Source organism: Sprattus sprattus, assembly GCF_963457725.1.
Source record: "Sprattus sprattus genome assembly, chromosome: 19".
Taxonomy (NCBI): domain Eukaryota; kingdom Metazoa; phylum Chordata; class Actinopteri; order Clupeiformes; family Clupeidae; genus Sprattus; species Sprattus sprattus.
The window spans coordinates 15370992-15383491 of NC_137917.1; the positions used below are offsets into that span (position 1 = coordinate 15370992).

The window sequence follows — 12500 nt, forward strand, 5'->3', positions numbered from 1 at the left end:
GCTGCTGCCGCTGTGTTAGTCCTGTGGTGGTGGTGTGGTGGTGGTGTGTTAGTCCCGTGGTGGTGGTGTGGTGGTCCTGTGGTGGTGCTGTGTTAGTGCTGTGGTGGTGGTGTGGTGGTGGTGTGGTGGTGCTGTGGTGGTGGTGTGTTAGTCCTGTGGTGGTGCTGTGTTAGTGCTGTGGTGGTGGTGTGGTGGTGGTGTGGTGGTGCTGTGGTGGTGTGTTAGTCCTGTGGTGGTGGTGTGGTGGTGGTGTGGTGGTGCTGTGGTGGTGTGTTAGTCCTGTGGTGGTGGTGTGGTGGTGGTGTGGTGGTGCTGTGTTAGTGCTGTGGTGGTGGTGTGGTGGTGGTGTGGTGGTGGTGTGGTGGTGGTGTGGTGGTGCTGTGTTAGTGCTGTGGTGGTGGTGGTGTGTTAGTCCTGTGGTGGTGGTGTGGTGGTGGTGTGGTGGTGGTGTGTTAGTGCTGTGGTGGTGGTGGTGTGTTAGTCCTGTGGTGTGGTGGTGGTGTGTTAGTCTTGTGGTGGTGGTGTGTTAGTGCTGTGGTGGTGGTGGTGTGTTAGTGATGTGGTGGTGGTGTGGTGGTGGTGTGGTGGTGGTGTGGTGGTCCTGTGGTTGGTGGTGGTGGTGTGTTAGTGCTGTGGTGGTGGTGGTGTGTTAGTGATGTGGTGGTGGTGGTGTGTTAGTGATGTGGTGGTGGTGTGGTGGTGGTGTGGTGGTGGTGTGGTGGTGGTGTGGTGGTCCTGTGGTTGGTGGTGGTGGTGTGTTAGTGCTGTGGTGGTGGTGGTGTTTTAGTGCTGTGGTGGTGGTGGTGCAGCTGTGTTAGTCCTGTGGTGGTGCTGTGTTAGTGATGTGGTGGTGGTGGTGTGTTAGTGATGTGGTGGTGGAGACATGTTAGTGATGTGGTGGTGGAGACATGTTAGTGATGTGGTGGTGGAGTCGTGTTAGTGATGTGGTGGTGGAGTCGTGTTAGTGGTGTGTGAGTGATGTGGTGGTGGAGTCGTGTTAGTGATGTGGTGGTGGAGTATTAGTGGTGGTGCGGATGTGGCGAGGTCAGTGTTTCTGAGGTCCGCTGAAGGAGGCTGTGGGTCTCCGTCCATCCACAGGGGGGTTAGCTGGCACAGAGAGATGCGGCTGCAAAGACCACACGATCGTAGTGGAGCCCAATTTCTTATCTAGTGTGTGTGTTTGTGTCCAGATAGGTTTTCCAAAAAAGGCAAAAGGTTGCACCAAAAAATCGATTTCTGCAAATGCCTCCTGACGTGTGAGATTTGTGTCAGCGCTGAAATATCATACAGTGTGTTTACATAGTATAAAGCACCCGGTTTCACATGTGCATATGTGTGTGTGTGTGTGTGTGTGTGTGTGTGTGTGTGTGTGTGTGTGTGTGTGTGTGTGTGTGTGTGTGTGTGTGTGTGTGTGTGTGTGTGTGTGTGTGTGTGTGTGTGTGTGTGTGCGTGTGTGTGTGTGTGTGTGTGTTATGCTCTGACTGGCCATGTAATGCTCTCCTCATAAATGTATTCCGCACACTGGTTGGGAATAATCCTTTATTCACAGCCTGTTTGCAACATATTGTTACAGGCTGTTTCATCATGGCAATTTCTGGGGGTCAAGCTCTTTAAGTGGACACAGTAGTGGACACCAGTAAACCACAGTGTGAGATTTTTCACCGGGTGAATTTTCAGGACAAACTTGCCTAATGGAACCATTTCACTTTGAAGTTGCATTGCATTGCATTGTTGTACGGGCTCAAACATGTTTTTGATCCATATATTTTTTAGTTATCCACAATAAGATTGTAAACACAATGACGTTTCTTTGAAGGCGACTTCGTTTCAACCAAAACATATTTGCTAATGGATGCCCAGATAACTAGGGAGTCAGACTCTTTGGATAAAAGGGAGATTTTTTTCTGGCGGGTTGCGGGGAAAAGAGAGACCAGCGGGGCTTGCACCGTAGAAATCACAGTTTCAGACAGCCTGCTAACATGGCAACTACCTCCCCTGTGTTACGTACTGCACCACGCACCCCCCTTCCTCCACTGTTTCTTCACATGCTGAAGACAGGTTCAGTAATGATTTACAATTACCCCCATTTGTGTGTGAAAATCCCATCTTCCAGATAGGGTCCATTTTGCGAGCCTATCAATGCTTTCATGTGGAGTATGAAAAGCCGATGGATGGGTAGGGGAAAAGAACATGTGCACTTGTGTGTTGATGGAGCCATTTTGTTTTGCTCCTCCCTGGCTCTCTATCTTCCTCCATTGCACATCTAAACTTCAAAGCCACGACTTGGTATTCATGGCGATGGTTGGGAAAGCAGTATGGCTTCTGTCTGTTTTTTCTTTCCCTCTCTCTCCTCCTTCTATTTTCTGTGCTAAATAACACAATTTAGTCTACCACTAGTATTAAGTGTAACTCACTTTTAAAAAAAGAAAAGAGAAGAAAAACAAACCTCAAGAGGGCAGGGAAATGGGCTTCCGTTGACACGGTCCTCCAATGTTCATTTTCTTTCGCCATCTGTTTTGCAGGGGGGATTTTCGAGCAAATGGAGGGTTCCCCCAATGCCCCAGTGAGTTCAGAGGAGCTGGCCTTTAAGTTCGCCGTCAATAGCATCAATAGGAACAGGACGTTACTTCCAAACACAACGTTAACATATGACATCCAGAGGATAAACATCTACGACAGTTTTGAGGCGTCCAGAAAAGGTGAGTGGAAAGAAATATGAAAGAATGTAAAGAGATTGGAAAAAAAAAACATGAATTTCCTATTGGTGACAGTGCTTTCAACAAAGTTGTAGTCAGACGTGTGATGTGTCATGTTCCCCCAGCATTTTTAGAACACCAAATGCAATTGCCTAGACACAGGCTTTCTTATGACGATTACAGTAGTGAAACAGATGGAGAGTGTCTGGGATTATGTCAAGAGTTTGTATGTGCCCCTGTCCTCTCTGTGACCTGTTACTGACCTGATTTACCCCCCCCCACACACACTTTCTCACCCTGTCCAGCCTGTGACCAGCTCTCTCTCGGTGTGGTGGCCATCTTTGGCCCATCACACAGCTCATCCTCCAACGCGGTGCAGTCCATCTGCAATGCTCTGGAGGTGCCGCACATCCAGGTGCGATGGAAGCACCACCCCATGGACAACCGGGACAGCTTCTACGCCAACCTGTACCCGGACTACTCCTCGCTCAGCTACGCCATCCTGGACCTGGTGCAGTTCCTCAAGTGGAAGACGGCCACCGTGGTGTACGACGACAGCACAGGTGAGTACCACTTCAGCACGTTCCCACCCTGAGATCGCACTATGAGCTCAGCAGAGGCCCTTGACATTCAAGTTACTATAGTTACTGTGTGTCCTGTGAGAGTGAGGAGTAATGAATCTAAGATCAACCATGTATGAAGAGTCCCTCTGAAATCTCACTGTTTCTCACTTTATCTCACTTTATTTCTAAAATAGAAATAAAATAAAATTAGATTGAGTAATATGAAGATAAAATAATATAAAAAGATAACAATAAAATTTGGTATAATGTTTGATCTTTGCTCTGATTATAATTTATAACACTATATACGAGACTACAAATGCATTAATGTAATGTAATATAATGTAATTGGTGCACTGGGGTATGGTAGTGTCACACACGAGTGCTACTGTTCTCTGCTGGTTTGCTCTGTTCTCATCAGACCCTCTCTCACTCATCTACCCACACGTGTGTCTCCCTCAGGCCTCATTAGACTACAGGAGTTGATAATGGCCCCGTCCAGGTACAACATCCGCCTGAAGATCCGCCAGCTACCCATGGACTCCACCGACACCCGGCCGCTGCTGAAGGAAATGAAGAGAGGCCGCGAGTTCCGCATCATCTTCGACTGCAGCCATGCAATGGCCGCCCAGATCTTAAAGCAGGTAGGAGACCCCACACATCTCAGAAAGCCTGACTTCAACCACAATTAGCAGTTTAGAGTATTAAACTGCATACACTTTACTTGACAGACTAAACTGCAATTCAATACACGGTATAGTAACGCTCTTTGTTGTAGTGTGTAATACATCCTAAAATGTTAGTGCTTGACTGTTCTGACAGATTAATCTTAACATGTCATCACGTGGACATGAAAATCTCAGACAGGCTGTCAACCACAACTCCAAACTCAGCCTAGCTGAATCCTGTGGATGCAGTGTTTACTTGTGTGTGCTGAGCAAACACACAACAAACAAACAAGCAAGCAAGCAGGAAGGCAGGCAGGCAAACAAGCAAACAAACGAAGGCTCCAGTGTTGTGCGAGGGAGTGGAATGGAGTGGAGGATTGAAATAGTATGTAGTGCTCAGAAAGCCCCTCTTCTCCTAAGGCACATATGCTGCATCTCAGCACAGACGCTCTGGTGCCTCAGCTCCCCATGTGGTGAGAGGCCCATGCGTTCTGCGATGCCACACTCACACTACCCACCCTCATCTCTGGCCTTTGCTTTTGAAGGATTGGATAATGTTTGCCAGATAACTTTTGTGTCCAATTCAGTATGCTGTGGGTGTAAAACTTTTCACTTGATCACTTTGCAGCCCAGCAATTTTGATATTTTCATGTCATAACAGAGGCATAGGATAGGTTTTTGGTTATTGGTTTGTTGTATAGCCTGGCTCGCTAAATGCATGGGACAGCTTAAAGGATAAGTGCCAGAGGTCAGATACAACTTTTGAGGGCAAATAAAACTTGTGACTCCACAAAGTTTAAGTCAGTATGGGCTTCTGCCAATGTTTAAACAACCTCGCTGCTTGACTAAGACAAGTAGCCTTTATAAATAAATAAATAAGCAAATAAATAAATTAATAAATAAATACAATAACTGAACTTATTCAGCACTCCGATTCTCCAAGCCAGTGGGTTTTATTTATGCTACCCAAGGCTGGCTTCCAGGGTTTATGTTCACCTCCCTGACAACTCCTATGCTGCACTTCTGCAAATGTAAACCTAGTGGGAAAACTTGCATTAATGCCTACTTCAGCTTGCCTACCATGCTTTCCTTGCTTATTTGAGGATTGAAAACACTGCATCTTTTTTGTTAATTTGACCAGTTGTCATGTTCTGCCAATAAATGCTCTAAATGGCAATATTTGTATTTGGAACTTCAGAGAACTTGAAAGAAATGAGGTCAGTAATTTAAAGAATGAAATAAAAATGTTAATTTTACTCAAACACATACCTATAAATAGTAAAACCAGAACAACAGTATGTATATGTATGTGTGTATGTATAACAACAATATGTGTCTCTGTGTGTGTGTGTGTGTGTGTGTGTATATATATATATATATATATATATATATATGGTCTTGATCCTCTGGCAGTTTAATCTAGCTGGATTTTATGTGCCCAAAAGTCGAAAGTAAGAAGCTTAAGCAGGTTCTGGTTCTGGCAAGTTCTGACAGCCCCAACTTTGGGGCTCTATTTTGCCTGAATTGACCTTCTCCAACACCCTGTCTCCGCGGCTGTAGGTGATTCTCTTCTGTGACGTGTCGTCGCTGTGTTGTCAGCCCTCGTGCATTCATTTTAATTCAACACTTCATCTGTCTGTGGGAAGGCTCATTATCCCAGCCTCCAAAAGGGTCTCGCTGTTGGTTGCAGCCACCTGTCTTTGTCTCTCCTTCCCTGCGGCAGCTCTGGATCGACACTCCAACCCCAGTTGTCAGTACATGAATTCGCCTTCAGGGGAAAAGAAAAGAAATAGGAAGGCATGGGGCGGGGGGGAGGAGGGGGTGTGCGTTATGATCAAGAGTGTGTTTCGAGCTGTCTCTAGGCCAAGGCGTTTGTGTTTTTGGAAAAGCTGCGGGTCTGGATGTCCCTGCAGAGGATGGACGGGTGGATGGATTGAAGCTTATTGTGCAGGTTTACGGAGCACATAGACCAGGAGGTGTGGGGCCGAGGGGCATTTGATTTATGAAATTGCCTGGTCGGGTGAAAAGAGCGTTTGCCACCTGTCGCAGAAAGTATATAATAATAAAATAAAATACATGGTTTTAATGCTTTTCCTGGTAGGGCTTGGTCTGGGTTTTTGTGGATTTGTGGAGATTGTAAAGTAGAGGTGAGAGAGGGAAATATTTTTCAAATGCTCAGCCGTCTTGCTTAACCTCCATGTCAACACATGTTACAGCTAAAGAGGAAACGCTGTCACCAGTGGAAGCCCAGGCATCTGAAAGTAGCGCAAGTTTAGGTAAGCATTAGATGACGAGCGCTCAGAGAACACGAATGATAAACAGGCCTATGACTGCCTTCAGACGAAAGCCCTCGCCTATTGTGCGCTTAACTCCCGCGCCACTTGTTTTTCTTTGAGAGCCTTCTAAATGACTAGATGAATGGCAGCAGCAATAGGTAGGTGTCGTGGGTGTGGAGTCACCCCCAGTGAAAGGCTCAGTCCTCTCGCGGCTGCTATCGGGGTACTGCAAAACACACACACACACTAAAAGAAATGGCCTCTGATATGGCTGCCTTAGTTCCTTGAAATCTGTGTCATGTTTACCTCTCCTTGTTCAACTGAAAAGCATCTGCATTTGTATTGCTTGCCTTGACTACTGTATTGATTGCAGACTTCCACAAATGACCTACTGACTATTTTAGTGACTCACCAACTCGCCCTCTCTCTCTGTCTGGCTCTCTCTCTTTCTTTCTCTCTCTTGCTCTCTCTCTCTCTTTCACTCTCTTGCTCTCTCTTTCTCTCTCTCTCTCTGTATTTCTCTTCCAGGCTCAGATGATGGGAATGATGACAGAGTACTACCACTACATCTTCACCACTCTGGTAATGTACAACACTTGATAATGCAAATTGATTCTCATTTGTTCTCATCCCGGTCCCATTTTATATTTTGATGAATGGCGTTTAATTGCCAATGGGCTTTGGAACGGGTCCATAATATCAATTTCGTTTGACAAAACAGCGGAGTAATTGAGTCTTCAATATCCCTGTGTAAACACCCTACTCCCCTGATGAAGACAACAAAGTCTTTGAAAAGGCACTACAAAGGCAACAGATTGGGAGTCAATTGATTGTCATCCCCTGGTTTGATGGCGGCACACGCACTTCGGCTAATATCTTAACACATGGGAGGGCTTTGATTTACGACCCTCCTCTATGTCTGCTTCAGTACTCAGAGTTGGGTTTTTAAGTCTCGATGAGGGGAGCGATATGATCATCTACATTATAAGTGACTTCCCTGTGTCGTTTTAGACACAGTACATAAAACAGAGCTGAGCAGAGACTCGGAGCACAAATTTACATAAGCGCGTTCAACATCCGGATCGTTACTACCACCCGAGGAATACCAATGGCTTTTTGCGTTTGTACTCTGGTAGCTGTGACAGCTTAGCAACACACACCAAACACTGCGCTGACATCCAATTTCCTTTGCAAACAAAAACTAAATAATATAGTGACGAAGTCACTTAAACACCCTGTTGCATTCGCCGTTTTACTGTAGGATCAATGTCTCTTAGCAACCGGGTTAGGGTTAGAAAAAAAGAAAAAGTTCCATTAAACGTGTCAGAGCCAGGGTGGATGTCGCTTCTCCAACTTTTTACGTCTTCTCCTCACTACACTGAATTGAGAAGAGAGTTAGTAAAGAAGTAAAACAAAAGATGCTTGCTCTGCTGTGCACAGATTACAATAAACATAGACTAAGAAGCTCACACTCAAACCATAGCTTCTACTCCACTGTGGAAAGTCCTCTTTCACTGACTCTTATTGACTCTGTTCATTTCACTCAAAGCTTCCAGTATGGAGATACAGATTAAGGGACGAGGAACAAGAGGAAAGCAGTGATGCAGATTTGCTGATTTATTTATTTATCAAATGATTCTCCGCAGTTCATTTATCCAACTCCAATATTTGTAGCTATTGCATTGTTTACTCAACTGCCTCCTGTTGTGCACAATCCTTGGGTCATTTTGGCAGGATTGTAAACAAATCCGTGCCACAACCAACACACGTGCTGTAGACAAGCCCTGTTTCTATACCAGGCATAAGAACACTACCACTGGGAACTGTGACACATGCACTGGCCACTCTACATTTCCAGTATGAACCAGCCACTTGTTTTGGTGCCATAACTGACCAGTAGGAGCAGTTGCCACAGCATCAGGCACACAAAGGCCCAGTCACCTGCGGACCCTGGCAATTGTGTTCTCTGGAACGCCTGATCCATCTGAACAGTCCAAATTTGAACCTTGAAGAATTGGATAGACTCACAGCGATGGGCCAGCATTTTTTCTTTTCACTGAGCCACCTAGGCTTCCACTACCGCGCTTTCATGGGATTTTCTGTGCTGCTCCGTGTGCTGCATGTGTGCGTGTGTGGGTGTGTGTGTGTGTGTGTGTGTGTGTGTGTGTGTGTGTGTGTGTGTGTGTGTGTGTGTGTGTGTGTGTGTGTGTGTGTGTGTGGTGTGTGGTGTTTGTGTTTGTGTGTGTGTGTCTGTGTGTGAGTGCTTCATAACTAAAATATCTTTTTTTGGCATCTCTTTACTCTTTGCTCCACTGTGCCGCCCTTACAAAGTGAGGAAATCTCAATTAAATCAAACAAACAAACAAATATGTAAGGAAGCAAATACATAAATAAATAAATGCATGCGCACAAATATCCTGCATCTTCTATCTATCTAGAAACATGTGGAAAGTTACTGAATGTTTTAAGTTTGCCATGCCAAACATTATCAGTCTAAAACACTATCATGTATCATAGGCCACGTCACCTGCTGCACTGTGGGAATTACGCTAGACTGGTCCCATGTTCTCACCGTAATAATAAATAGTAATACGAGCACAGATGGAGTGGAGAGAAGACAAGCTCAGATACATTTACTCGGTGTAGTATACTAGATCTGTGTGGAAGCATGGCACCTGTATTGTGTTGTTGACAGCCACTGTGTGCACATATCAAAGTATCTCTTTCAACCGGCTGAACATGCCAAGGACTTAGAAGGCTGATCTACTACGGGCAAATCAGTGTTTCTTTTCTCTCCCTCTTTTTTTGCCATTACCATTATGACAGGGCATCCATTAGTCATTACAAAAAGTATTAAAAGGTTATCCTCTTTGATATCAATGCCGATAAAAAAAAACAAAAGTGAGTTTTATCCACAAGAAAGGCTATCAATGGCACGTTCGGCCTTGCCATGTGTAACAGCATCATTGATCTAAGGCAAAGCTGGCGCAATAAAGGAGATTTCACCTGCCGGGCGAAAATGTTGCCAGGGTGATGAATAGAAGTATAATTTCTTTGCTCAACCCAATCTGCCTTGCTTCCCCGGTGAAGTTTCTCTGCGTTAGTGCTGCTGTGTTATTTCTTGGGATGAAGGAAGCTCTTATTTATTAGAGCGTGAAAAGTCAACAGCTACGTGTTCAGGGGGTAATAGCCACTTTCACCACTGAAATTAGTCTGTCATCACTGCATCATTATCCGCCGTAGGGACTATCCAGAACAATTTGAGACGGGAACATTGTTGTGGCTTCAGCCCCCTCATTAAAGATGCAGTCTACCACTCAGTTTCGGTTTCGCAAAAGGTTGGAGATTTTTGTGCTCAACAGCCAATCAAATTACAACCCTTACAATAGAGTTGCAGACTTCCCTTTAAGGACTCACTCCATTCATTTAGTGACTCCCTGTTCTTTAAGGCCCCACACCGTTCAGTTTGTGACTCGTTTGGCTCGGGTTTGTTACTCACCCATGATGCACCACTGCAGCACGAAGTATGATTGGATGCAATAAATTCAATGTTTGTGTTGGCAAATATCTCTCTTGGGTTATTTTTGTGTATGTTTCTTTCACCAAATTAACAATTGAGTGTCCAGATTCAAATATCTGACATTATTTTTTTAGATTGCTTTTCATAATCCTTTAAGCTATAAAATAAATACTGGCACCACAAATGGACTAAACAATTTAAGGCTGCAAGGGCCTATATTATTTTCACTGTTTAATTTTAAAGCATAATTTATTTTACAGCCTGTTTTGAGTCCATAGGAGCATATATAATAAGGTTTTTATTCAAGGTATGTATGCTGTATGACAGTTATTTTTTAGTCTCTCCTGGTGACAATAACATTAACCCTCTGCTCTCCAAGGGCATTACTTGATATATCCCCAATTCACCTTTAAAGGCACTTGCACATTGCATGTGTTTTGTAATAAAATTTTCTCAGCTCTCTCTATAACGAGGCCCTCTTTGTCCTAGAGCACTGTGTCAAGACATAACTTGGCCCCAAAGCTGAAAGTTGAAGTCCTACAGAAATTCTTCATATCTCTGTAAAAACATACCTTTTCTCATCATCCTACATGTGTATTGAGTTAAGAAAAGGGGAAAACATGTGTCTAGGAGCAACTGTTCTTCAGGACTTAAACATGCACGCTATGTGCTACCACTACAGGGTCTTAATAAAAATAAAGTCTATTATGTTCCACTGAGAGCCCCCTGGCATTCACATATGCTGCGTGCTTCAGCGTTGGGTGTTGCACTATTAGCAACCGGATGCTAGTTTCTCTGGGTGTTTCATACTAGCATACAAACAGATGTAAAAGAGATAGACAAACACACACAGAAAAAAAGAGAAAGAGAGACAGTTTTTATTGACTGTGCATTTCTAACGAGACGGATGCCAATGCATTATTAAGGAGCTTGAGGAGATTAAACCCTTTTTATTTTGCGATACGAACACCTGGCTGGCTCATCTTTCCAGGGGACCCTGCGGCGTCTGGGCAGAGTTGCAGTCTGAGTCCCTCCGTTCAGCCAGCTTCGGTCCTGGATGCTATCTTTATCAGCGGCAGGCCATCTTAAACACCCTTGGAGTCTCAAACACCTATCAGCAGCATCATATTTAAAATATTCTTGTGGAGTGTGTGATGATATACTGTATGAAAAAATTGGAATTTTGTTTATATGTTGGTGGGACTGAGTAGTGTTGAGTAGTGTCAAATCACTAATGTATGCAGCACTGTAAGTAGGACCTCAATACTTGACATATACTGTAGCTGTATGTTCATGTTACAAGGGCAAAATACAGTTCTTAACTTAACCGTGTATCTTTTTCATATTGTTTTGCAATAGCCTGTTTAAAGTGATCATGTACCAAACAACTAATCTATGCTGATATTGTATTGTAGTAGATAAATGTGATGTAAAAGCGATGACAATACAGCACATGCTTTGATATAGCTATGCCATGTTCTAAGCAGAAGAGTGAAATACAGGGTGAGATCAACACTCTCAGTGTTAAATGAGAAACATGAACTCCGGATTACCCAGTTTGAGGCTGCTTCAATCAGCCCGGTGAAAGGCTGATGGTGGGATCCCTGGTTGTGGGTCCTGGCCTCAGGGGTATGTGGATCCTGTGAAATCCCTTATCCCTGCCCGCTCAGGCTGCCTGAAAGCAGTGTATTATCCTCCTGATTCCCCCCCTCTCCTCCATTCCCCTCCTTTATGGAAGGACAAAGAAACAGGCAGCCTCAATGAAGCTCAGGCCCAGTCAGCTGAATGTGAACCCAGTATTCCCTTTCTCACTCTCTTTCTCTCTCCCTCTCTTGCTCTCTTTTTTCTGTTTTTCATCGTGCCCTTTTTATTCCCCCCCCCCGCTCTTCCTCTCTCTTTTTATATCATTCCCTCTCTCCTGTCGTCTTTCTGTCATTCTCTTTCTCCCTTTGTCTTTCTGTATCATTTTCTCTCTCCCTTCTCTTTCCTTCATCTCCTTTCCTTCATCTTTCCTTCTCTGTCTTTCCATCTCTTTTCCTCCATCCCCCTCCGTCCCTCTCATTTCCTCCCCCCTTCTCTTCACCTCCTCCGTCCTGTATCCCTCTTTTGATGCAGGATCTCATGGCCATCGACTTGGAGCCCTACCGCTTCTGTGGGGTGAACATGACGGGCTTCCGCATCCTGAACGTGGACAACCCCCAGGTGGCCTCCATTGTGGAGAAGTGGTCTCTGGAGAAGCAAATCCCCCCCAAGCCAGACTCGGGCCTTCTGGAGGGCGTCATGACGGTATGCCTCCCTTTCTGCCTGAGAGAAAATGCTGTGGTGGTGAAAAACAAACCCAGACAATTGATTTCAAAGCCTGCATCTCTCCCGCACTGACATGTTTCATACCGTCTTTATTTTTGCCTTTGTGCTTCCTTTTTCCCTGTCCTTGCTCGAGATGAAATTGAAATGGATCACTGCCTCAAAACGATTCTTTAATAACATGGCGCAATAATATGAGGCAGCAGGGTCACACGCTAACAGAATTTTGATCTCATTTATGCGCTTTATTAAGGCCTGCTTATTACCAGATGATGAACTCTCTCGATCACAGAAGTTCAAATTCAATAATCTTCAAATCTCATCCCATGATTTTTCCACTAAAGCCACTCTTTTACGCTCTAATGTAGTAAGGGCATGGCTAATATTGAGGGAACAGTTTAAAATGCATACGAAATAATTCAATGTGAATATTTCAGAGCAACTCGCACAGTCCCTCATTGTTTGTTTTATGT

The 12500-nt window shown here is 44.6% G+C and overlaps 1 protein-coding gene across 1 annotated transcript in view; it reads left to right on the plus strand.

The window, feature by feature from the left end:
* grik3 (glutamate ionotropic receptor kainate type subunit 3) overlaps window positions 1-12500 on the plus strand; it is a gene marked incomplete at its 3' end in the record, with an annotated part of 109096 nt that overhangs the window by 62459 nt on the left and 34137 nt on the right. Inside the window, exons 2-6 of the mRNA XM_080858627.1 lie at window positions 2523-2699; window positions 3002-3259; window positions 3722-3903; window positions 6732-6785; window positions 11839-12009. Of these exons, the coding sequence (XP_080714753.1) occupies window positions 2523-2699; window positions 3002-3259; window positions 3722-3903; window positions 6732-6785; window positions 11839-12009 (842 nt within the window). The remainder of the gene's footprint in view (window positions 1-2522; window positions 2700-3001; window positions 3260-3721; window positions 3904-6731; window positions 6786-11838; window positions 12010-12500) is intronic.